Source organism: Pleurodeles waltl, chromosome 4_2, assembly GCF_031143425.1.
Source record: "Pleurodeles waltl isolate 20211129_DDA chromosome 4_2, aPleWal1.hap1.20221129, whole genome shotgun sequence".
Lineage (NCBI taxonomy): Eukaryota > Metazoa > Chordata > Amphibia > Caudata > Salamandridae > Pleurodeles > Pleurodeles waltl.
In genome coordinates this window covers 796,410,681-796,436,496 of record NC_090443.1, presented here as the reverse complement: position 1 = coordinate 796,436,496, position 25,816 = coordinate 796,410,681, and the positions used below count along the sequence as shown (strand labels likewise).

General features: G+C 43.0%; 1 protein-coding gene across 1 annotated transcript in view; it reads left to right on the top strand.

Moving 5' to 3' along the window:
* The window catches only part of LRRC7 (leucine rich repeat containing 7), a 1,681,735-nt gene that overhangs the window by 1,455,829 nt on the left and 200,090 nt on the right, over positions 1 to 25,816 (top strand). The window contains exons 22-24 of the mRNA XM_069232450.1: positions 2,581 to 4,249; positions 5,037 to 5,186; positions 21,351 to 21,470. Of these exons, the coding sequence (XP_069088551.1) occupies positions 2,581 to 4,249; positions 5,037 to 5,186; positions 21,351 to 21,470 (1,939 nt within the window). The remainder of the gene's footprint in view (positions 1 to 2,580; positions 4,250 to 5,036; positions 5,187 to 21,350; positions 21,471 to 25,816) is intronic.

Genomic DNA, 25,816 nt, shown 5'->3' with positions numbered 1-25,816 from the left:
GTTTTCAGTCGGAAAACCGATAGCGGGACCCTTACAATCAATATCAAAATCATGCGCACAGTTGTCAAGTTACTTGCTAAAGCATGTTATCTTAGGGTGATTATTACAGTCTACAGTGCATTACATCCTCTGTGCTATCAAGTAGAGTTAATTATGATTAAGGCTCCTTGTTTTCCATTTTTATGATAGATACAGTCAGGAAAAACATTTGCTTTTCCCTCTGTATTTTCTTTTAAATGTGCCAAGAGCTTTTCACAGCCATACTCATCGTCTCCAAGAACCTGAAGATTCAAGGAGGCTGTGCACTGAATCGCTCTTGGTATGAACAAATCAATGTGAACTGCTGTTGAATGCAGGGAGGGAAAATGTCTTAGTGGATGCACTACAATGCGTTTGGTTACAATGGCATACACATTGTGCAGTTTTGGTGAATTTGTGCCCTTGTAGTTACTGATGCCAATGATAACAAAGTTCACATCTCGATTTTTGGCCTTCCTGCTGCCAGAAAGAATGTACCTCTCAATGGGCTACATGTATGAAGATTAGAAATAGCGATTTCCTAATTGCAATTTCCTGTGAATCGCAATTAGGAAATCACTGTTTGTAATGTATGAAACTCTTTTGAGTTTTATTTGGGATTTCTTGTGGGTCTCAACCTCATGAATATTAATGTAGTAGGTTGCAATTTGTGTCCCATTAGGAATCGCAGCCATCACAGTGATGGTGGCTTGCTGGGGGGTCAGCAGACAATGTCTGTGATTGCTTTTAAATAAAGCAATCTTTTTTTATAATACAGCCCATTTTCCCAAAAGGAAAATTAGATGCACTTAAAAAGAAAAAAATAAACTTTGAAATTTCATGTTTTATGTGTAATTGCCTACTCTTAACAAATATTTTCCCAACCATTCTCAAAGAGAAAGGGGTCCCATGGTGGTCCCTTCCCATTTGAGAATGGATCCAAACTGTGATTCAGTAACAAGTTACCTCAATTTGGGCTTTGTAGATACCAAAAAGCATTTTTGCTGTCGCAAACAGTGAATCAGGGCATTTGCAAAATCAAAAATGCTTCGGACATGTAGCCCTAAGTCGTCCAGAAACAAATTGCAGTTTTGGTCTTGACCCTAGTACCTTTAGAGAAAATGTAATTGCATAGTGGTGCAAATCTACAAGTTAATCAGCCTATAGTCACATTAAGTACTAGAGCTAATACAATTTAAAGAGTAGTATCTAATATAGGTTCCTGGGTCATCTGTATATCACATTAGCAAGTTGGCCATATGAAATATATTTACATATAATGACTCTAAATGTAACTCATTTATGTAGTCAATTGTTATCTTGAAAATCTGCTCAGGGCATCCTAAACCTATGTACGAACCTTTTTCAATTATCTTGAACGTGAGTAACCCAAAACTTTAACTTTCCCTACCCCAAAACAATATCATGCCCCTCCTGTTTACCCCCTTGGTGATTTTACATCAAGCTACAATGCCTCGATTGCACCTGCCTGATGAGAGTATAGTTGTTGCACATTCTGTACCATTATAATCCAATGTCCATCCCCAAAACTGCAGTGTTCACTGGAAGAATGCACAGCTGTCTTCAAAATTTGGTCTTATTTTGTTAGCCTTTGTCACATTCATACCATTCAGTAGAATACAGTGTTAATGTTGAGTGACATTAATTAATTAATGTATTTCGTATTTTCAAGGCGAGATTTAATGTAACTACTTAATGTAGAAGAAAAAATCTAACTGAGAATTTCAATTGTACTCAATGTTCTCTTGCGCAGTGTACTACCGGGCCAGCTTTAGCGTTGGTGGCACCCTGTGCGACAGTCTTTTTTGGTGCCCCTTATGACCTCCTTCTCCACGGATTCCATCGCTACCATTCTCCAACAGTGCTTCTCATCTCTCCATAGTCCCACTTTGACATACATTTAATTTGTTTTAAAGAGCCACTCATAGTTCACTCACACTCAGTTTTGATGTGCTTAGTACCCGTTCCTGCAGCAGGCACATTATCCCGCTGCACTACTTTACGATGAGTCAAAACTGCCACTAGACAAAATTCCACTCTAGTAACAGTAATCACCAAATTTATCTTGACATTTTTATTGTTGCCTGGAACTGCTGGACACACAAGTAGGTTCACATGCTTTTAAACCCATAAGTTATTTTTAAACAGAGCGCCCCTCCCCCAAAGTCAGCACCAGGTGCAGCTGCAGCCCCACCCGAAAGCCAGCACTGTGTACTGCACATCCGAAATTACACATTCCTAAGTGGAACAACAGGTAATCAAAAGTGAAGCAAGAGCTACAGTGCACTCATTATTCTTAGGAAAAACTGCATTATGTGGCCAGTGAAAGAGTATCTTATTATCTCACTATGCCTTCCATTTGGCAGCTTTCCTGAGCACAATTAATGATTGAGGGTTGTTAGAAGTTAAAATAAGTTCAAAGTTAAAATATATTGCTCAATAAGCATCCCATGTGCCTTGATCTTACCTTGTTTGCCCATGTAGCTTGGTTGCCTCTGCCCCTGCAGCTATTTGCTATTAATTTTTTGTTTATTTTTACAGGCTTACGCAGTCCTTTCCACAACCTATTGAGACAAAGCCATTACTTAGTCAGAGGGACTCTGATCCGACTGGAACGATGCAGCAGCGAAATGACAGGCGTACCACCAATGAGAGTTTTCCTGAAAACTGGAACGATAACTCACACTATGACAACACGGGATTTGTCGCAGAGGAGAATACAGTGAAAACGCCTAGCACCAACCCACTTTTAAATGCCAAATCAAGAAGCACATCTGCACATGGACGCAGGCCCTTAATTAGACAAGACCGAATCGTTGGCATTCCCTTAGAACTTGATCAACCCACTCACAGGAACACGCCAGAATCTGAAGTGCCTCCCCCGAATCTCTGGCAGAACTGGACTAGGACTCCCAGTCCTTTTGAGGACCGGACAGCCTTCCCTTCCAAACTGGAGACCACTCCCACAAATAGCCCATATTCTGACAGGAAAGATCATGGCCAACAACAATCAGTTGAAATACCCAATACATTTACATCGCGACCATCCTGGGATTATCACGACTCTAATGCTAACCGAAGCATGGGCAATGTATTTTCACACACGCATTGTCGTCCAGAGTCAGCAAAAAATTCAATTTCAATCAGCAAAAGTACAGAGCGACTTTCACCCTTGATGAAAGATATACGCTCCAGCAGATTCAAGAAGTCTCAAAGTATTGATGAGATAGATCTTGGGGCATTTAAAGTTTACAATATCCCATTACAAAACTACGACCCCAGCATGCCCAGGCAAGGAAGCCATGATCGAACAGATCTACCAATGGGATTGGAACAAGGTATGTCTCGGAGTCAGTCTGTGCCAATGCTCGATGACGAACTGCTTGGGTATGGAAATGGTAAGGGACAACATCAGCAAAAACCTGTCACGAAAAAGGTGTATCAGTTTGACCAAAGCTTTAATCCACAAGGGGCAGTGGAAGTTAAACCTGAAAAAAGAATACCGCCACCTTTTACACTGACTTCAGATTACGCTCCACAACCGAATAAAAACTTTGCAAAAGATTTGATTAGTCCCAGATCCTATCGAGGTTATCCCCCCATGGAACATATGTTCTCATTTTCTCAACCTTCAGTAAATGAAGACACACTTCCATCCCAGTTTTCAAACCAAGGTTCAAGGCCTGGGTTCTTGAGAAGAGCAGATTCATTGGCAAGCGCTACAGAAATGGCAATCTATAGACGAGTCAATGAGCCCCATGAACTGCCTCAAAATGATAGGTACGGCAGACCGCAGTACCGAGGACCTGTAGAGCGCCAAAGTAGTATACCAATGTCTGAGACACAGTTCCTCAAGAGGAACGGCAGATATGAAGATGAGCACCCCTCCTACCAAGAAGTAAAACCTCAGACTGGAAATTATCCAGTTAAAAACCTTACACAGAGGAGGCCGTTGTCTGCAAGAAGTTATAGCACAGAAAGTTATGGAACGGCGCAAACAAGACCAGTTTCAGCCAGGCCAACCATGGCTGCCCTACTTGAAAAGATACCTTCTGACTACAACCTGGGCAACTATGTCGATAAACCTCCAGATAGCATGGACCTGAAGACCAGGGCCAATCCTGGGAAGGGAGAGGAGAGTGGTAATAAAATGCCTGCAGACTGGAGACAACAGCTACTTAGGCACATAGAAGCTAGAAGGTTAGACAGGGTATGTTTGGCCTTCCTCTGAATGATTTTCTGACTTTTAGTTTTAAATATGTATGTTTTTTAAGTCCTATAATTATTTCGTGCCTCTTGGTGAAACATCAAATGTTATTCCATAGAAAGAACACACTGGCGTCTGTTGCAACCATACAAATGTACTGCAAGTGTAGCTATGTAAACACTTTTCGATTACTCCATAGTTGCCACCTGAATTGCTCTCGGGTTTTGTTAAACTTTTGTTCAAAAGCTGAGATCTTAGCATGTCAGTTGTGCAAATCACACAGTGATGTGATTGGTGTATACTTGCAAGTGTACACATTAACTACACGAAAAACATGTTTTACATGCGTTAGCACCAATGCCAAAAAGAAAATGTATTTATGCTGTTTCCAGGAATAATATTTTTTTATTTTGAAGTACATAGATTGACACTAATTCCTTCAGACCCAAATGACCTCGGAATGGCTTAAGAATCATAACCATGTTTTACCTTTCCTTGCCATTGTTTAAGGGTAAAGACTATTTGTCCTGGTCTACAGGTTGTAAACATAATGCCGAATGGCCCCTTCTGTTTATTTTGTAGCGTGCAATGTCGTTATGTTGTTTGCATTTCGCCTATAACTTCTGTTGTGTTCCTCTGCGAAAAGCAAAACCTGCAATGTTCATTTCCTGCAAAGTCTGTGCGCTTTAATGTATATGTTTGTGAATTAAGTCATGTCTGTGCAATATTTATTTAAGGGAGCTAAGCATGTGTGTTCACACCTTGTCAAATCATTATTTCCTCGATGCAGAATGCTGCTTATAAGCACAACACTGTAAACCTTGGCATGCTGCACTCGGGATCCTTTTCAGCCATGCATGCAGCCAGAAGCATGACATTAAACACGCAACCTAGCTGTAAACACGAAAAACAAATCTTCCAGGATCTACCTCATCACAAAGTGAGTATGCCCCAGCCTGCCTATGCTATCCTAGAGCTACACTGTAGCAACAGACATGTTCAGGCCCCGAGGCACCCAGCCAGCAGGTGTTCACCCTGTGCAGCATTCTGTACCATTGCTTTTCCCAGTCTGTACTGCATCAGTGGCGAATAGGAATAGTGCAACGCTTTATGGTACCGTGGAACTGAGTTTATATATTAAAAAACAACTCAAAACGCTGGGTATAGCTGCAGCGATTGTAATGTTGTGTGCTTGCTGTTAATGTCTCTTGTTCTCTGTATCCTTCAACTAACACAAATCAAGGTTATTGCATTCGGTATCTCAGGCCTGATGGCAAGCGGTGCACAGGGATCTTTTCCCAGCTGAGGTTTTCTCTTTGTGTTCAGCACATGCTACCGTGAGGCATTTCGTGTGCATAAGGAGAGTTACTATCGGTACCAGATTAGCAGATGTCAATGAATTTCATGGGTAGAGACTACATCTTACAAAGAGCTTTGCCCATGCGGACAGAAAAGTTACAGATGTTGTCAATGATTTCTGATATATTTCAAAGATGAATTAAGTTTTTTTTATCATCATGCTGAAGAGTGTTAGGAAACGGGGATATTTCAGGTAGGACAGGGAATGTGACAAGGGGGGGAGTTGAGGACGAGTGGCAATGGTTTCAATATTTAGCAGAGTTAAAGGGAAAAGGATTAGGGGCCTGGTTTAGAGTTTGGCAGGTGGCCCATCATCCGTCCAGGTGGTGGAAGTCGCTACCTCTACTAGCATGGCTCAACTACCACCCACCGTATTTAGAGATTTTCACTAGTCCCGTGGGGACTTCTATACCTTCAGAGGGACCATCATGACAGCCGTCCTCTGAAGGTGCTGAAAGTTTGTTGAGTGGCCACTATATTTCATGAAGCCACTCAGCAAAAGTATTTGTTTTTCAAAAACAAGCACTAATTTCTCTGGTAACATGGTGTGGGAGTCATTTTTATTTTTTCTGTTGCCGATTGCTAGGCTTTCCATGGGGATCCTGAACATAAAAAAACCATATCAGGCCCTCTGCCCTGGATAGGGCATACGGTGCGGTGTACGCTGTCGAGCCTTCAGTGTAGGGTTTCGACCGTCAGATTCAGTTGGGAAACATGACTGTGTTTCCCACTCTACATATAGCATGTGGGCAGTCAGTCTGGCGGGAAGGGTACTCTGCACCTTTGCAGCAGAGTAGTCAGTCCACTAAACATGAAATCATGTCCAAAGTGGGGTAGGTTGAAACAGAGCCCTATGAATGATGTTAGATGAGTGATTATACAAATGTGGTCCACATGTGGTCTTACGGTAAAAAGCAGAGGTAAAAGAGAGTAGATAGTTCACTTGGAAACACTTTTGAAGACAATGCAAATATAAGCATTGGCAAAGCCAATGCGTCTGGCTTACTTTAAAATGAAAGTGCTTCTTCATTGACTGATGACTTTGTGTGGTCACTTGTGCTAGAAAGTAGAGGGTGATTGCAAGAATGAGTTGACCTATGAATGAGTGAGCATGTATGAAAGGATGTGTGAGTGGCTGAATGTATAACCAGGTTTGTGAATACATTGATTGATAGCTGAATTAATAGATGATGGCATTGATGGGTGGTTGAATGAATAAGATGATCATTCAGAACATGGATGGCCAAAGGCAGAGTCCACAGTCCTTTGGCTGCTCTCCCCTCCCAATGCTGTGCCTACTCTTATCACTCACTCTTCCATTCTTCATCCATTCTCCTACACCCTCGTCCTTTCATGTATGTACTTAGTCGTGCACCCATTCGTCTATCTAATCGCCTATTCATCCATCTATTGATAGACCCAGTGGATCATTCTGCCACTCACTCAAGTACCCATCAACATCGCCACACACAAACTCACTACTCAGTGAAGAAGCACATTCACCTGTCTATTGTCTGTCAGTATTTGCTATATTGAGTGTCACTCAGAGAACATCTAGGGATAAACTACCTTTATTCTTCAGAGTTCGACTAGCAGTGATATGTCTAGTGCTCCCAGGGGTGGTTGTAAGATTACATAAGGGTAGCCATTTGCTGGGTTTCTGGGTCAAGATTGCCCTCCTTGATCACGTTTTAGCTCACGTTATGATGCAACATGAATGCCTATATTCCAACACTCATGTGAAGAACGGGAAAGCAGTGCAGTAAGTGATCTCGATCTCTATGTCCTGTCATGGCTGCAGTGCCGAAAAGTGCGCTAGACGCACCCAGCCATAATTGGAGAATGAGCAGAATGATTTCACAAACAGTTTGTTTGCACCTCCTTCTTGCCACGATGGACCCAAAAAAGAGAATACCAGACACCACGAAGGTGAGCATGGTAGACATCTTTGAATGAAGCTGTTCCTTTTTGGAATGATGTTTTCAGTAAGCCATTCTCCTTCGGAGATGGGCACAGGTGCCTTGAGCTGTGATCCTAGAGTCTCAGCTTGTTAGAACTGAGGTCCATCAACGAATTTGTAAATATTATTTAAAAAATGTATATATAAGATAATAATTATAGATATTTAATTCACAAAAGAAAGGCTTAAGATAACAGGTATATTATAATGAATGTTGCTAAACCAATTTACTGTTCTCTTTATCAAACTGGCAGGCAAGGTACCCAGCATCTTCGAAATTCTCTTTTTTTTTTTTTTTTTTTTTTACTTTTGCTGGTGTCACTTAACTAAAGATGTGACATTTATCAATAGTTTTTTTCTGTTCTCACATGTTCACTGGAGCTTTCATGTGTAAAATCACTCTTTAAAAAATGACTGCCTTTTGGAGGAAGTAAAAATTAACTGTGGCGGGTCCTCCGTTATGGTGGAAGAGCATCACCCCCCGCCAGCAGAGACAAACGGAAAATAAAATGATAATAACAGGATTATTATCATTTTATTTTTCATGAGGAGCCAGGCCTTGAGGGTGGGGCCCTAGGAAGAATGGTGAAGGAGTGGTGGGCACTGCTGTCAGTGCGCATGTTGATTTGGCCGTCTGTCTTAGGATTGCCAAACTGACATGCGCATTGACATCTCTCCAACCCTTGCTGGGTGGAGAACAACAGCAGGCACAAACTCCCAGTCCCCAATGGAGCGCAAAATCAGCCCTTTCCTCCCCATCCTGAAGCTGCTGTCATGGGTATTACCAGCATGAGAGCAGCATCTGGATTGGCCGTAGGAGAGCCTCGGACCCTCTGCCTCTGCATAGTGGAAGAGCGGTGCATGTCAGGTAAGTTCTTTTTTTGTTTTATTATTATAATTCCCTGCGCTGCCCCACTACATTTCTCTGACATCAGTCGCTACTGAAAATTAAATAATTCTACTGTGAAGGAAATCGCTATGAAACCTATGCATTTCTCTTTGGTTATTTCATTGTACTGAGAAAAAAACACTATAAAAAATGGGTTGCCACAAATTCCTTTTTGTCTGCATGGCTTTCGATGTGTTTCTTATTTATTCCTTTTTTGGTGTTTGTGTGTGGAGATGTGTAGGGGTTGAAGTACACAGGTGAGCGTTCTCAGTCAAAGCTGATGCTTTCTTGCCTCTGTCAAACCATGAAGTGTGGCAGCCAGAAGAGCAGTTTATGCCCTTCGATTACCATGGATGGCCATATAATGAGGCCACTTCCTGCGTCATAGTGCAGACGATCGTTTGGAAGAAGAGGATTCAACTCAGATATGGCACCCACAATAGTAGTATTTATTGTGGGTCAGATGGCAGTGCCACTGACCATTGGACCGATAGGAGAAAAGGAGCAGCGGACTTTAATAACTGAACATGTTAAGGAAAATGAAGGACTCATACACCTACTTTACTAATGAAATAACCATTGCCGGTGCACATGCAGTGCGTTCTATAATAGTCACAACAACCAGGGTTTTAATGTGGGCTGCACAAGATGTGAATAGCATGTAAAAATAATTTCTTCGGGGGACTGACCTATTGCCCTGCATAAAAGTCAGAGTTAAAAATAAAATTGGTGGTGTAGAGGAATGAAGATTATGCCAAAAAAGATGAGGTAGGAGAAATAAGGGATGGCGGATAGTGAATTTGATAAATGTAGGCTTTGTATAAATCGGGGACAAAAGCAGTGGTGGCCCGTCTGCAAGGGCAATAGGGCTTCACCCAACCCCATTTTCCAGTGAATGAAGAGTGCCTGTCAGGCTGAGCAAAGGACAGCCAGACAGACGCTCATCATTTCAGTGTCAGACAGCTAGGCACTTCATATGCAATAATACAAGGGTGTCAGGCAGCTGAGGTTTTCTGGGCTGAAGATCTCACAGCCCTGAGGGCAATGACATCACTGGTTTCACAAAGTCCTGTGAGGATCTTCCCCCAATGACGAGAGGGAGAATCACTGATAGAGTCAGCCTTGGCCTGGATGCTTTAGTTTTCAGCACTAAGGTGTCCTGGTCTTACTCTCAAACAGTGAAGGCTTACACCATCCTTTACCAAATCGTCACAGAGTAGGGTAGCATTGACTGGTGCTGAAAAGGTTAGTGAGAGGAGGTGTTATGATCTTACTGTTCCTGGTGCCTGCCAGAAGCCTCCAGCTCCCTCCGAGATCATCAGGCCCCTCCCTGAGGCCACTAGTAAGTAGGTGCTTCATTGAATGTTTAGGTGAGTGTGTTCAAGTATGAATGCATGTGCATTTCCACTTGTGTGCTTGAGAAAGGGTGGGTGTAAGTGCCTGTGCATGTGTGTTTTTGAATGATTGGGTGTGAGCGTGTGCACATATGTGCTTTGTGACTAGAAGGTTATGAGCATGTGTACCTATATGCTAATGGGTGGGGGAAAGTTAGTATGTGCACTTGTCTACCCTTCCCAAAAACTTTTACATTTAGGCAGTCACCGCTGGGAAAAAGAGCAGTAACACATTGTGGGAGAGTTATCAGACAGAAGAAGCAGTAGCCATGCAAAGAGAAGACTAAAATTTGAATAACAAATGCAGTGACATGAAAGTTGAGTAATGGACAAATTTGCCATGTACTGCACCATGAAAGCAGCAGGTGTCAGAGGCAACAGAAATGTGAGGAGACACAAAAGAGCATGAGAACTCAAAGCCAATATATATGTTAGTGGATAAGCGTAGAGAGGCTGTTCTGGAGAAATGAAGAGATGAGTCATAGGTTAATCATAGACAGTATAACAAACTACAAAGTGTCTGGGAAAACCCAGACAATGTCTTGGAGACCATTTTCATAGAGATGAGATGATGGACTTAAGGAACAGTACTGACAGCCAGTATGTTATTTACAATTAACAGTACAGGATAGAACCTCAAAGCCCCCAGTTATAGAAGTCTCAATTAAGAAGAAAAGCAACTAAAGACTGAGTTTCATGGACCCAAAAAGGAGATGGACGAGGAGAAGAAGAAATGTCAAACCAGAAGACTTCTTAAGATCTACGGGACCAGTAGATAAAGAACTAGAAGGAGCTGAGCCAGAAATACTTAATTAGGAAAACGTGGCCATGAGAACAGGATGTTCCATAGAGGTAAAGGATCCTGATAGGTCTGTCTTATGGTCGTGTGGACATTAGGGGCCATATGTACGAAAGCTTTTTCCCATAGACACAGAATGGGTAAAATCCTTTCGTACATCTGGCCCTAGGATCCTGGAGCAATGGCGTGCTCCACATATTGGATTCCATTTTCAGCGGCCGGCATGGACAGCAGAAGGCGAGCACTGCGACACTAGGGCCCATATTTATACTTTTTGACGCACAACTGCGCCAACGCAGTTGTGCGTCAAAACTTTTACCGCCGGCTAACGCCATTCCAACACACCATGCGGGCGCCTTATTAATGGAATGACGTTAGCCGGTGCTGCGGATTGGTGTGCGTCAAAAAAAATGACTCACACCAGGCAGCGCCGGCGTATGGGAAAATGGGGGTTGTGCGTCAAAAAACGGTGCAAGTCAGGTCTGAGGCAAAATTCAGGCCTCAAACCGGATTTGCGCCATTTTGTTTGACGCCCAACCTCCATTGACATGACTCCTGTCTTAGCAAAGACAGGAGTCATGCCCCCTTGCCCAATGGCCATGCCCAGGGGACTTATGTCCCCTGGGCATGGTCATTGGGTATAGTGGCATGTAGGGGGGCCCAAATCAGGACCCCTTATGCGACAAAAAAAATCGGAAAAAAATACTTACCCGAACTTACCTTTACTTCCTGGGATGTGTCCCTCCATCCTTGGGTGTCCTCCTGGGGTGGGCAAGGGTGGCAGGGGGTGTCCCTGGGGGTAGGGGAGGGCACCTCTGGGCTCCTTCCGAGCCCACAGGTCCCTTAAGGCCTGCCCTGACCCAGGCGTTAAAAAACGGCGCCCATCAGGCTGTGCTCCGTTTTTTAAGGCCTGCCCCCTCCTGTGCGTCAAAATGACGTCAGAGTATAAATAAGGGGCACAGGCCTTAAAGTCATTTTTGGGAAGGGAACGCCTACCTTGCATATAATTAATGCAAGTCTGGTTCCCCCTTCCAAAAAATGACGCACCTGGTGGAATTTTGACGCCTGCGGGGTCGGACGTCAAAGTATAAATATGGGGCAGGGTTTGCGTCAATTGTGCGTCAATTGTGCGTCAAAAATTTTGATGCACATTCGGCACAAACAGAGTATAAATATGCCCCTAACAATCGTGCAAGATAGGAGTAGCATAGTAGCAGGCAATCTACTGCAAACATAGAACAAGAATCAACGAGACCACTTCCAGAGAATACAGGGACCAGGTGTAATGCTCTAGTCCCACTCCCTGCATTATATTTGCGCAAGATCAGACAGTCAACGGTGTACAAGGTGAGAGCCTCAGACAACTAAGTGAAGCTGTGTTAGTACAGCGAGATACCGTGTGAGAGGTAATTAGAGAGAGAAAGCAGGTAGGTCTTTATGGGAGAAGGGGTACATATAAGTGATGAGAATCGGGGTTGGGGATCTTTAAATTTCGAAGTATGTAAATACAGGTTTCGAGAATGTTAGTCAGATTTTTTTCTCTAGACATTTTATTTAAATGAGGTATGGGTCCCCATAAACAGGTAGCCTAACTCGATAACATGAACATGGTTTTATTTTTAGAGCAGGGTAAAATAAACAATATTTAAATAATAGTGATCTACAACTCAGTGTGTCTAGTGCACCTCTGTTAACATAGCACAACACAACGCAGCATAACACAACACAGCGTTACACAACAAGACAACACGACTTCAAATAAAATATAAAATGTACTTGATGATAACATTTGTTTTGGATCATCTTGATTTACTATCAGCTCTACAGTGATGAATGTAATTGAATGAGCCACTGGTTATAAAAATATTTTTAAGAAGCGTTTTCACGTTTGCAACCTTATTCCCAGCTGTCAGTTGAAATACACCAGTGGCTCAGCCAGTATTGGAATATTCCTGGCAACTAAAGTTTCTCTCATCACATACCCGATAACACCCCCAGAAATGAACAGAGGCACGTGACGCGAGCAGAGCCTCAAGGAGTAGAGGATGTGTCCTTAAACTTGCAATATATAATGTAGCGCGTTATTCTAGGGTTGTGAATCCATTCGATTCCAGCAGTGAACTCGATATGCAATTCATTTACTAATCTGCAATTTGTATTTCGATTATATTTAGTTATAAAATCTATGCGACGTGCATAGATTATAAAATTGATTATGTCTTTCACAACTTAACATTTTAATTGCAATTGTTTAATACGCCATAATGAGTTTCCTTAAATGGTTTCTTCAAAAAGAAGCATGCGGGCTGGCAATTTTTTTCGGTTCAAACTAGGACAGAGGGCGGTGCACGCTGACTTTTCAATCACGGATAAAAACTAAAATGACCTACTTTTTGTCCCGTGCCTAAGCTTTGCTTTTCGTGTGTGGATTCGTACTGTACCTTGATTTGACTCACAATCTAATAACTATTTAATGTTCTCTCCAGAAGAAAACATTTTGTAATCAAAAGAGCAATAATCTTACTGCGACCCACAGTTACACAAAATAATCAGAAACTTTTTAGTTGCTCTTCAAAAACCATTGTCCAGGCCACTATGATTAAATAGCAGAGGACCGACTTATGTGGCACGGTTATCTAAATTATGTTGCAAGAAAGAGCAAATTATGAAGCATTAGGCAGCACATTATCTGACAGTACTGTTTTGATCAGTTTGAGCTAGAAACCATTTTGTTTTAGAAATATGCAGAATATACTGTTAATCAAGGAGACATATTATGGTACAAAGGGATACGTCCATTACTGTGCAGTGAACTGTGAATCCAATGAGGTTCATTTTCCGACTGGTCCTGATAATTGTCCATTGTTTAGTCACCAATCTGTTCATGAAAGGTAAATAAAACCTAAACATTCTAGGTAGTGCCCAATTTAGCTGCATTGAAAAGCTCATCTTCAGTAGTCTCTCTCTTTTACACATAAAGGGGCAGATTTCCAATGCAGCGCCACTTTCTTTGAGCCCCCTAGAGCCCCCTTAATGCCTCCATGTGTGCGCCGTATTTGAGATACTGTGCACCATGGCGGTAGTTGAGGAACTAGCGTCAAACTTTGGGACGTGAGCTCTGCGCTTGGCAGGATTAGCGTAAAACATTTTGACACTAATCCTGCAAAACAAATTGAGGCCCATTATAAATAATGGTGTGCCACAAAAAATGGTGCAAAGAAATCTTTTAGATTTCCTTCCGCTATTTTTTCACTCCCACCACCCCCTCAATGAAGGAATGCCACCCTTGCATGCATTATGCCTGACGCAGGTATAATGTGGCGCAAGGGGCTACAAAGTGGCGCAATACATGCATTGCACCACTTTGTAAATCTGGTGCTGCGATTTTGGCCTCCTAGGGCAACATTATCATAAAAAAACTATGCTATTATGGCGCAAAGAGGCACTAGGCCCTCTTAAATCTGGGCCATAATGTGCTTTTGAGCAATCCTCAGCCATTTTCTTTAACTTTCTACATTCTCAAGTACAAAACGCAGTGTTTTTTCTTTAGTGTGTCTAATTATTTCACTTACTATTTTCAATAAACACTTGAGTGTTTCAAAAATCATCTTTTCAAGGTAACTACTCAAATACAAATATGTAATATTTAAAAATGCATAAAGGGTAGAGTGTAATATGGCTCTATATTGCCATCTTGGTGTTCTGTTGGCATTTGCAGTGTGTGTGTTGGCGCCAAACAATAACTTTGCACAGATCTTTCGAACAACAACAAAAACCAAGAACATCCACTTTGGGCTCTTCATGACAAGCTTGTGCAGCTCCGTCAAGTGGGGTTGTTAGACTCAGCACCCTTGGTGTGGTTTTTTTCACCTAACATTTTGCCTTCAGACCTTCTGTATTTGCTGGCCTTAGGACTCTGTGCACTATAACACAGGTAGTCAGTGCCAAAGTGCTTGTGTTCTCTCCTTAAAACATGTTAGAATGGCTTATACCCAATTGGCATTTTTATTTTACATGTAGGTCCTTAGTAGATCGGTGCTACCTGTGCACAGGGCCTGTAAATTAAATACTACAAGTGGGCCTGCAGCACTGATTGTGCCACCCACTTAAGGTAGCACTTTAAACATGTCTCAGGCCTGCCAATGAACCGTGTGTGTACAGTTTTAAACTACCATGTAAACCTGACAAAATAAACATTTTGCCAGGCCCAGACCTTCCTTTTTAAAACATATAAGGCATGCCCTGGGTAGGCCCTGGACAGCCCTGTGAGTACAGTGCATTGTATTTGAAAAGTTAGGCATGTACTTTTATGTTTTACATGTCCTGGTAGTGAAAAACTCAAAATTCGTTTTTGCTACTGCAAAGCCTACCTCTCCAATTGGATAACATTGGGTTACATATTACATTTAATAAGTAATAACATTTTTTGCTAGCAGATACAAATCTCATGTTTGGTGTCTGAGAGAGTGTAACTTAAAACTCTATTTAATAGTAAAGTTGTATTCTAAGTTACAATTCTATGTTGCTTGCACTCTGTTTCCTTGGTCACATGAATAGATGTAGTTAGTAGTTGAGTTTTGTGTATTCCTCCCATACTGCCCCACAATACAGGGCCTGTGTGTTGGCAGAATGGGCCAGCCAAGGCAGGATGGGGGGCGGAGCTATGCACAGCCCTACTTGTGCTTCAAAGACACTGCTTCAGCTCACACACAAAGAACGTCACACTAGTCTACTGTGACTGAAGACAGAATGGGTCTAGTACAAAGAGGTAGGAAATTTCAAACACCTCTGTGGGGGGAAAACCTCAGAAGCATCTCCAATTTTACAGCTAGCACCGCATTTGAAAACAAGACCCTCAGACCCACTCTTCAGTACACACCTGGACCTGTGGAGTCTGGGGGGCTGCCCTGCTGCTTGATGCCCTGCTGTCTAAGAAGGAAGACTGGATCAGCACCTTTTATCCCAAGCTGAATTGACTTCAATGATCAGCTGACTGACCTCCTGTTCTGAGCTACAAGAACACAACAATATCCAGAGGCGTGTCTGCAACTGCCTGGCTTACCTTCTGTACTGGACCTGCAAGTGGACCTGCCTGAGCCCTACAGGTCTCTGCTGGAGTGAGTACTGTATACCTAAGAAGTGCTTCCCCGGTCCTGGACTCCTGGTCTGGCATTAGTTCAGTTCCTCCTACAAGAAAAGTAGAAATCCTGAAGTTCTCGACTTTTGCGACTGCAAAAAAAGCCTGTTTGCACCAAGATCTTACCACTCCTACCAACTACAATGCAAAACGCTGATTAACCTAACATTTCTCGCAACAGCGATCGCCAGCGTCAAAAGCAATGCAAGATCTGCACTAAGTGCTACATTGTCAACAGCCCACGGTGACCGCCGATGTGAAGCTTCTGCAGCGATTGTCTGGATATCCAACATGATCTTTGTGCACCACCAGATAGCCGCGAACAGCACTTTTTGCTTTTAGGCGCACTGCTTAAATCTTTTAAATTGCTTATCTCCACTTCTACTGACTGGATTTTTGTTGTTTTGGTGTCAAATAATTTATTTAATTTTACTCTGTTATTCTAAATTGGCGTGAGTTTTTTTGTGATGTGTTTTCACTGTGTTACTGTTTCTGTGCTACATAAATAATTTATATATTGTATCTTAGTCAAGCCTGACTGCTTTTGTGCCAAGCTACCAGAAGGTTAAGCACGCGTTTCTTGTTCACCCTACTAAGGACTGTGGCTATTTCTTGAAAAAAGCTCACATGACCCTCAGCTGACAACTCAATTTCTCACATTGGTGCTTATTGGTGGGCTTACTTGTGTTTGTGCAGTGACATACAGTGAATTGTGTAACACAAAAATCCCATTATGAATAATTTGATACCAGATCTGACCTCTTTTTAAATTCTCCTTGATTGACCTCTTTTGCTTTTTTCAAATTCACTTCTATTCCACTTAACGTTGTACATTGTTGACCCTACCGCAAGCATAACCTGGAAAGCTACACTGTGACTCAGCTGAGAGGATTCTGCAGGGAAAGGGAGCTTCCAGCAAAGAGAAGTTCCAAGATGCAGGAGTTCTAGAAAGCCCTCAGGGCCAGGTGGGAAGCACACCAACTATGGGCAACAGAGGAAGAGTAGGAAGTGGATATTGAGAAGGAGGAGAGGGAAGAGTGGAAACAACAACCCTGTTTGTGTTTGTGGACTCAGAAGAGAGAGGGACCCCCTCACAGAACCAGGGCCAGCAGCTGCATCTCAACCCACACTCGGTCTCCAGAATGGTGGTGGACAGGAAAGCTGAAAGAGAGCTCCAGCTGCATCTGGCTAATTTAAAATTGGAGGCAGCCAAAGGGGGCCCTTGAGGAACAAAAAACTTGCCGTGGAGGAGAAGCTGGCTGAGGAAAAGAAGGCTGAGAGAACCTTAGAAAAATAAAAGATCATGTTGGCTCATGATGTGAGTCTTATGGAGCTGAACCTCAAGGTCCAACAAAGCACAGGGCCAAGCAACAATGGAGGCAGCAAAACCACAGTGTCCAATGGGACAAGATATTCCACACTCCTAAAGACTTGGATGAGCATTATGAAACCCTTGCATTGTCATTGCATCAGGTAAGATGGGGCAAGGCAACACAAGGGCTACAGTGAGATTTACTAAGCCACGCAAAGCCACTTTGTGTGGCTCTGCATCACTTAGTAAATCTGTAGTCTCTGCCTTGGTTTACTCTGCCTGGAGAAGGTGTTCCATGGGTAGAGCGTGCATGTTCCTACACTTCCAAACAGTTTTTGACACATTCCTAGATTTACTAACTCTTGTAAACCTGAGAATGTGTCAAAATGCTACGCCTTCCCAGGGGAGGTTTAACTGAGAGAAATATGTTCCTTTTTACTCCCTCTACATGTATAGCATTCAGCAGCACTCACAGAAAGATGAGACAGCTCCAGGGGGTTGTTTGATTGTTTTTGTGCAGGAAAGTGTCCTTTTCTGCACAAAAACAATGCTGCCTGTAATGCAGGCACCTTTGCACAATGGAGCAAGGGTGCCTGTGTTGGCGCTGAGCTGCACTCAGTGCGCAAGTGCAGGGGGAGAGCAACAATGTGTCATGTTTCAGTACCTATGGCGCATTCCTCCTTTCCCCCTGTTATTTAAAGCAGAACAGCAAGTTGTCTGTGGCTTGTTAATGAATCTGTCATTATTGCCTAACTATATGTTGGGAGATGACATTGAGAAAATAGCTTTCAGCTTATGGGGTAGCCCTAGTGCCTTCAGAGACATGGGTAGCTGCACACCATCCCCTACAGATAACAAGTATGCAAATAAATTGCTACAGGAGTAAATACACTTGTACTAGTCGCACCTCCATAAAAGTCAGATAGTCCCTTCCATGGCCTGTAGGGTGGGAAAGCTGCTGGTCTAATTCACACAAAAAATGAGTCCTGTATGAAAAGCACAATTGAAGACACTTCATGCTGAAAGTAATAGTTCTAATCTTGGGTTTAAAACACTATACACAGTCAGATCTTCTCATCAGCTGTGTATGTAAAGAGTTTTCAAAGTTACTTTTCAGCCAAGTCAGTGATCGATGTTGACATCTTTATCACACTAAAAAATGTTGTCTTGGATGTTTAGCTCTCTCTCACATGAAGCTGGCAAGTAAGAGCAATCTGTTTAGGTCTTGCCTGGACAGCACGTGCACTGTCTCTTCGAGACATTTTGTTTACTTTTAATGGCCTTGGAGGCTGCCCATTCCTTACCATTTGTGGGCTTCAATGCCACTCTTGATTGCTTGTTTGCTGCTGCTCAGCTCTGCCGTCTACACTTCCCTTTTCTTTAATTTGACGGTCCGCTGAAGCATGGCCCAAGTACTTGTGTCCTTACACTGCTCACACTTTTGTCTTTTTGTTGAGCCACTCTGCAGAGTGCATCTTTGTAGCTGGCTCTGCCGTCAGCTCCCTTCCACCCTCCTGTTGTCTGTGTCCGCTTCTTCTCTCTGTGTTGCCCCTTCCTCGCATTGCTGTGGGTTAGCAACTGTAACATAACACCTAGTAAACAGAGAGTCATAATAAATGAGTCAGTAGGCCAGATGACTTTGTCACATCCTGCTTCATGAAAGTCTTTTTTTTGTATTTGTTGGAGTTTTATATAGTGCAAACTTGAGCCGAACATATTGGAGCGTTTTACAGCTGCACCAGTTACATTACACAAGGACACATTCATTTTATGTGGGCACGTGAAGACTACGGGATTTTATTTTTTGCAGTTTTTATATAGCGTGAATTTGAGCCAAAGGCATTGGAGCCCTTTACATGAGCACCAGTTACATTAGACAAGGACACATTAAGTTTATGTAGGCACAGGAAGATTACGTAAATTGTTTTCAGTTTTTATACAGCACGAACTCAAGCCAAAGGCATTGGAATGCTTTACATGAGCAGCACTTATATTATACAAGGATACATTAATTTTATTTCGGTATGAGAAGACTGCGTTTTTTCTTTTTCTTATTGCAGTTTTTACAAAGGACAAACTCAAGGCGATGATATTGAAGTGCTTTAGATGGGCACAAGTTACATTAGACAAGGACACATTCATTTTATGTAGGACAGCAAGATTAGGTAGAGACAACCTGTACCGAGGCAAGAGCATGAGGCTTTCACACGCACTTGAGTCGCTCACTTGCCAAGGAGAAGCTAACCAATATGTCCGATTTCTCTTACAAACAGCTCCCACTGCAATGCATAAAACATATTAGAACCCCTTCCCAGATGTACGAGCGTCTCATAGTAGGATATCGGAGTCAATGGCGAGGAGGGCTCGCACCCCAGTTGTTCATGGGACATATTGTAACTAAAGAAAATCATAGAATAAAATGATATGCAGGAAGCCCACAAAGCAACTCTCACTTGCTCATGGGGGCTCAGCTGCTACTCCTCCTCTGCCTTCTATCCGGTTGCATTAATATAATAAATGGATAGCTAAGGCGATTCAGAGCGGCCGAGCCATGCCGGGCTCCCCATCTCAGACAGCCATGATTCTGTCTTGGCTATTGTCTGTCTTCCTGTTTTCAAGGGTCAGATTTAAAGAAAAGTGGCACGGCTCTGTGCTGCGCCAATATTGGCAGCGCCGCGCTACGTTACTTTAGAAACTCTGGGATGTGCCCTATTTAAGGGAATATGGCGCACCTCTGCGGCGCACAATTCAGCTGCCAGTGCCAACGCTGTCTATTTTGAGGGGTGTGATTGTTTATGTGCGGGAAGGTGTCCCTTCCTGCACATAAAGAATCACTAATGGCGCTTTGGCACTTCTGTGTGTGCTGCACAATGCAGCACACACAGATGTGCCAAAGCCTAATTTTCAAGTGATTGTTTATGTGTAGGAAGGGACACCTTCCCGCACATAAACAATCGTTTGTGGCATTTTGCATTTTCTATGCGTGTGGCACAATGCAGCACGCAAAGAAAAAGCCAAAAAAGAGGAGGAATAAAAGTATTCCTCCTTGTTGCGCCCTTGGGGTGGCGTTAGATTTTGGCACTGCCTCAGGTTTACCAGATTTCATAAATCTGAGGCAGTGTCAAAATGCAATGGGTGTTGCTCTGGCACGCCCACAGCAACACCCATTGCACGCCCCTTCCACATACAGTGCTATGTGGGAAGGAGCCGTATTTGCAAGGTGGCGTTAAGCCACAAAAAGTGGCTTGTAAATACGGCGCTGTGCTTAATGCCAAAGGAGCGTCACTAAAAGTGACGCTCCTATGGCACTCTGGGCCTATAAATACGGCCCAAATTTGTTTGCCCAGACTCACCGGATGGTGAGCCGGCACCAAGATTGAGCTACTCTACCGTGTGCATCTCATGCAGTTAGCTCCGTTGTCTGCTTTTTCTCTCACCTCCCACCCTTGACACGTTTCTTCGAAAACAGGAAAAAGGGGAAAAAGTGCTATGAAGCATCCAGGGCTGGCCCCGTCATAGCACTTTTTACCACCAGTCCTGTTATCCACCCCCACCCGATCTCCCGTTCTCCACCCCCAACCGCTTGTCAAAGCCAATAGATTATTCACCTTTGATGTACTCTTGCTTCTCCCTAATTCATGTCTGCCTGGTATCATAGCAACGTATTCTCCAACGTAGCCTTCAATTTACAATTTCCTGACACGTCAAATTCCTCTGTGATCTTAAAGATTTTCCTGCTGCTGTTAAAAATGCAGTTAAGATGTACCATACCTGGGAGGGACTAGCAATTGTAGTTCTTCTTCCAATCTCATATATACGACCAAAGTAATGTGCAGAACAGTCTTGTGACAACTCTTTAGACCGCCAGAGATTGAACTCCATCTTGGCCTGTTGTGGCCGACCTCAGTGGGGGTGGGGGTGATAGCAGTGCACTGCAGCTAGACCTATAGGGTTACTTTCACATCCGTAATTCAGAACATCTTAAACGCACGTTTCTACTAAAAAATGTGTTTGGAAAACCTGTTAGTGAATTGTACTGTATTAGTACAAATGTAAAAGTTGTGCTGCATCAAAATATAATGACAAAAATATGAAACCATACAATATCATTCCATAGGTTACTTGAACTGAGAATACGTCTCTTAAAAATGGTTAAACACAAACGAGCTAAGTGGTGACTTGTCATTCGTCTACTATTGTTGCAAAATGTTCTTTGTAATGTCATTAATGAGTGGTGTACCATTTTTAAAATAGACGCCATCACAGCAAAGCAACATTCTAGACAATGGACAAGAAGACATGTCTCCTACGAGCCCTTGGAATCCTTACCCTCTAGGAAGGCGGGACGTTCCACCGGAAAACGTTGCTAAAAAGGTAAAACATATTTGGATATTAATAACTAGTAGTTCCTTAATTTCACAACAGGTTTAGGAAACCAGTTAACTGTTTTTTATTGATATATGTGCCATTCCATCCCGTACAGTCCCACATTCTCATCGGCATAAGAAATACTATGAAATAACACACTTTTTCGTAACAGATTTCGGTAGGTAAAACCTGGCAGAATTTGTGTGTGGAAAAACCTCAATATTCTGAGTTTATCAGTTCAGAACTGGAAAACCTTGTGGTTTAAATACATCATCCTCCATTCTGAGGCACGAAACTCGCAAAGGAAAGGAAAAAACCATATCCAATGAATACCGCACCGAACATAGGAGCAGGGGCATAGCTTCATGGGGTGTTTGGGGTGTTACCCCCACTACATGTATTTTGCTGAGTTGAATAAACGTGGTTTCAGTCCGGTATGGGGAGGTGTCTGTCGGGTTTCACCAGGAATTTGTACATACACATAGACAGGACTGTCTCCCTCTAAGTTTTGAAAGTCCTTGAAAATGTTGCTTACTATACAAAATATTGTCTTTTATTTAGTACTCATACCAATTGGCGTTCTTCTCCCTTTTCACTGCCCTTAGGCCTTCTCATCCACCCTGCTTGTTGTATGATGTATTTTAAAGTTCTATGCCAGAGTGATAGTGAACATAGGAAGCGTGCCTCCTCCCCTCATCTTACTGACCACGCTACGCCCCTCGATAGGAGTAATTACAAGTTGCGATGTTACAGTACAAGACAATGGGCTACTCGAAATTATGCTAAAGATTCATTAATTTACAGACAGACAGTATGGGATTGAGAATGGCTAGTTTTAGAGATTAGAAAAGTGTCGGAAAATGCCAATTGGAACATTAATGTCAATAAAATGTCAGAAACACATAGGCACAGATTCACTTTCGAATAGCTCTGCTCTTTATGCGATTTTTAGTAGTGGTTTACTACATGACACTCCACAACCTTCAACGTCAGTCTACTTTTTGTATTAAAGCTGACCTACCAAAAATGCTTTGTGCTGCTGAGAACCAAGCCCCAAGGCACTATGTACAACGGGGGCCAGAGGGGCAGTAACAGTTCAAACACCCCTAAACAATCACCACAAAATCAGATCTATTAAACTAGTGCAATTTGACTTTGCATGAAATCCTAGAGACAAATGGAACGAACCACAAGCAATGGCCAACTGGTATATTGCATGACATTCCCACACATCACATTTGTGATTGTCAAAATTATACAATCTAGGGGCATATCCTTATGGTTACCATTGTTCAGAGATGTGTATTGTAAGGTGTTCCCCAATGTACAAATCTCCTGCTTGACAATGCTGGCTTACCTTTTGGTACAACACTAGGGGATCTATAAAATGACATGTTTGTGTAAGGGATATCTAGCGCCTTGCTTCTTAGTAAATATGCCACTTCTTACACTTTTCGGACAGCCCAGAGGTGCAGAGATTCAAGCAGCGCCACACTGACTTTTTGACCCTATACCTGACATTAGTGGCATGACTTTGTGGACCATATCGCCCATGCCACGGACAGCCCACTGGTTGACACGCCCACTGCCAGGTTCGTTTCTTGTTATGGGCTGGGCACTCAGATTCGAACAGAACAGCTCTAGTAAGTTTTGCAATAATGTCAAAGCCGTTGTGATTCCGGCATGGCTATTCCACTCCTCAAATTTTTAAACAAGCATCATCAAAACAGTAGGTCTGGCTTAATTGTGCCCCTGCATGCACTCACACAAGCCAATTACCTTTATATAAATCTTCATGACGCACCTCTGGACTGCTCCAGCAGAGCTAATATTCTTCTAAAAAGGTAACTAAATGTAACTTTTTCAAAAATGTTCTATGTTGCTCCTTAGTTGAGTTAGCACACCTTTTGTCTCAGTTAGGTCCTACCAGAAAAGCCTTATTTGTTCTGTTTGGTGATCCACACCAATTGGACGTCAATATATTTAAAACACATGGTTTTGAGTGGTATAAGAGAATATAACCATTTGTCAAACACATAAAACACTGCCTCAAAATCCATAATTGGGAGCATGTGCTTCCAATGTAGAAAGTGCTCTCAATCTTGGGCAGATATTGTAGCCCTGGCTCCTGATGCCATGCAATAGAAGCAGACACAAATAGTCAGCTTGTCACTGTCTTTTAAAGATAAAGAATTGTCCTTCAATGCATCTGTCACTTTTTTAAAAGCCAGTTCCCTCCAGCCCCACAAAATGGCTTTTTTGGAAGTTTTTAGAAGTTTGATTCCGTTTGTCAACCCTTTATTACCAGCAGGGAGGAACCTGGTGATTTCCAACTGATTGCATTTGACTACCACAGACTGCAACCTGCATCTGCAACAAGCGGTCACACTGGGAGAAGAAGCTGTCACTCCTGCCGCTAACTCTCACCTGAGTCATTCCCTCAGCCCACCCGCCGCCACTCTTCATCACTCCTTCTGGTTTGAATTGTGATGCAGTCAGTGATGCTTCTAACGTACCCTGCCAGACATGTTGCTGTTACCGAGACCTATTGTCATGTCTTCTGCTGCAGTCTAAATCCGCCAGTCCTGCTGCTGTCACTGGTTGTAACTCATCTGCTGTTGTTATTCTCCAGCCACCAGTCACCCATACTGCTTCCTTCCTCTGCTGGACCTGATGTCACTACTGTCACTGCCCCCCACCTGAGCTGCAACAGGCCAATGTGTGGATGGTAGCTCAGCAAATAAAGCTCAGGGTGGCAGCTAAAAGGGAGCAAGAGGAGGGATATCCTGTAACAATCTGGGTCAGAACATCACAGTATGATCATGGTAGGGTTCAGCATGCTCTTCACGTGCCAGTGCCGTGCCGGAAGGTGCTGCTACCAAACCAGAGCTGTGCTCACTGCTATTTGTGCAGAAAAAATGGTCTTTAGGCAGACTTTTGGTGAGATCTTCCATTTCCCCACAGAAACAACAACCTACCACGGTTGAGCTTTGAGAGTGGGAACATGCATCAATTGGGTGTCCAAGACCTGCACTGGCTGGAGTGCACAAGCAGGGCTGGAGGTTGTGCAGAACTTCTTCAGCAGTTGCTGTTCATCATGTCTACATTCACAACTCTCTGAGCCCATACGTTGCTCGTCGTAGTACAGCACAGTGAGGTATTTAAGTTCTCCTTGCCAATCGTAGCATATATATGCACATTTGGCTTCTCTCTTTGCAATATATCTGCACATAATATGTGCATGCCTGACATAAGACTGTAAGGGGTACCTGTAAGGTGAGCCACAAGCAGATTGTCAAGCACCAGAATACATGCTGCAGGAAAGAGACACTTGAAACTAGGTAGGTGAGCAGCAACCAGTCACAGTTAAGCACAGGCCCAACACACTGAACAGCAGAGACGTTTTAAGGCCTGGGCCAAGTGGGCTCTGGCCCAGGGCCCCTGCCTTTCAGGGGCCTCCTGATAGAACAAGCTCTGTTCTTCTGTAGAGAGGCTTGCACTGGTGACCTTGAATAGTTCTTAAACACATAGTTTTAAATCCCATTTTCCTTTAATTTATTTTTAATGTTGGTGATGTGTGAGTCTATTACTGACATTTTTCGGAGAAAAGTGTTTATGGTCAAAGTAACAACCATAAAAAAGTTTATTTTAGAGCGAAAAAAGAACTCACATATGAAGAAAAAGAAGGGTGTTACAGAGATTATTTGCAGTAATATTAGTGAGCTGCTGCTGTTATAATATTGAAAACACATGTCACTATCCCTGAATATTAGATGTAAACACATTTAGAATTTGCTTGTGCATTATCAGTGACCTGGCCAAAGAGGACATGAAAGAGCTGAAATTGGATCATAAATTCAAAGCTGTTCTGAACCGGGGCCCCCAAAATATGTTTGGCCTAGGGACCCCAAAATCCTTAAGATGTCCCTGCAGAACAGAGTTGCGATCTCATGGTGCCAGCGCTATGAGGGCTGGCATGTCACTGTTCAAAATGTGCTGGTTGGGCACATATGAGAGGTGGGATATCAGATTGGGACTTTGGGGTGCATGCTGGCAATCTTACTTATTTGTTGGAAACACAAGAGCACAGCAAGGAGTGGAGACTTAATGACACGTTAGCCACTCATAATACAAAAGCATTTTTCGCTTTACTGAAACACATCTGCAGATCAATGGCAGAGCAGAGTACCATTACAGGTAGCCCTCTAGCTATCAGTGACTTGTATAGGAGCAACTCACGGCACGTGGCAGGGGTGGGGTGACACGCAGGGGGTGAAGAAAAATGAATAATAAAAAAAAGGTACCTGTCACCACTGCGCAGCTCCTCTTTCCTTCGCTGCAGTCACAGGCTC